The sequence below is a fragment of the Juglans regia genome, chromosome 4 (genome assembly GCF_001411555.2).
Source record: "Juglans regia cultivar Chandler chromosome 4, Walnut 2.0, whole genome shotgun sequence".
In the NCBI taxonomy this organism is placed as follows: Eukaryota; Viridiplantae; Streptophyta; class Magnoliopsida; order Fagales; family Juglandaceae; genus Juglans; species Juglans regia.
Genome location: NC_049904.1, coordinates 698,773 through 699,711, shown reverse-complemented (window position 1 = coordinate 699,711; position 939 = coordinate 698,773). Strand labels below are relative to the sequence as shown.

General features: G+C 39.2%; 1 protein-coding gene across 1 annotated transcript; it reads right to left on the bottom strand.

The window, feature by feature from the left end:
* Positions 1-335: 335 nt before the first annotated feature.
* Positions 336-674, bottom strand: LOC108989964. Its single transcript, XM_018963753.1, has one exon. It carries the CDS (start codon positions 672-674, stop codon positions 336-338), a length of 339 nt encoding a protein of 112 aa, XP_018819298.1.
* Between the last annotated feature and the right edge of the window lie 265 nt (positions 675-939).

Here is a 939-nt window from a genome sequence, read left to right as displayed (position 1 = left end):
TTTTTTTTTTTTTTTTTTAAAGAGCCGGTAGCCATATGGAAGTGGCCCCGTCCCAAGTTTATTAATAAGCCCTCACTTATAGCGGAGGAATACCATGGATACAAGCCAAGTATGAGGGAGTTTACAGAAAAGAAAACAAAAACCACCCAAATACAAACCAACCTAAGAACCAAAAACGGCAAGACGGAAAAACAACAAAACAGAAACTAACAGGCCTAAAAAAATACGAAAATAAAACTAAACAGGCCTATAACAAAACAAAAAAGCATCTAAACAAGCCTAACAAATAAAAAACTAAATAACCAGAAACAACAAAAACAAACCTGGACCTTAGACTAACAACGCAAGTACGGAATGCCAAGAAAATCCAGCCGCACAATACCTTTTAAATACCTGGGAAAATCTTGATTGCCGTTATACGTGACATTCAAACCCATTTCTCCTTCTCTAGCAAGAAAATCCGCTGCACTGTTACCTTCCCGCAATTGATGAACCACAACAAAATTAAGCCCCTCGAGTTCCTTGCGCAAAGCCTCCCAAAAATCCCAAAGATACCACACAGAGCATTTACCCTTACAAAGCCAATCAACAACAATATGAAAATCACTTTCAATAATCACATTAATCAAATGGAGCCGTTTACACAATCTAATACCATCCAGAATAGCTTTCATTTCAGCGCCATTATTCGTTCCCACCCCATAATGGGCAGAAAAAGCCCCTTTAACCAGACCATTCCAATCTCTAATAATGCCACCCCTCCCGAATTACCCGGATTACCTCTACAACTCCCATCGCAATTAAGCTTCACCCAGCCCGAAGGGGGCCTGGACCATTTAACAATTTTACTAGGACGCATAGAAATGTGAGGCCTCTCTAAATTAAAATCTTCCAAAATCTTCAAGTCGTGCATGGATAAAGGACTAACAGAATTAATAT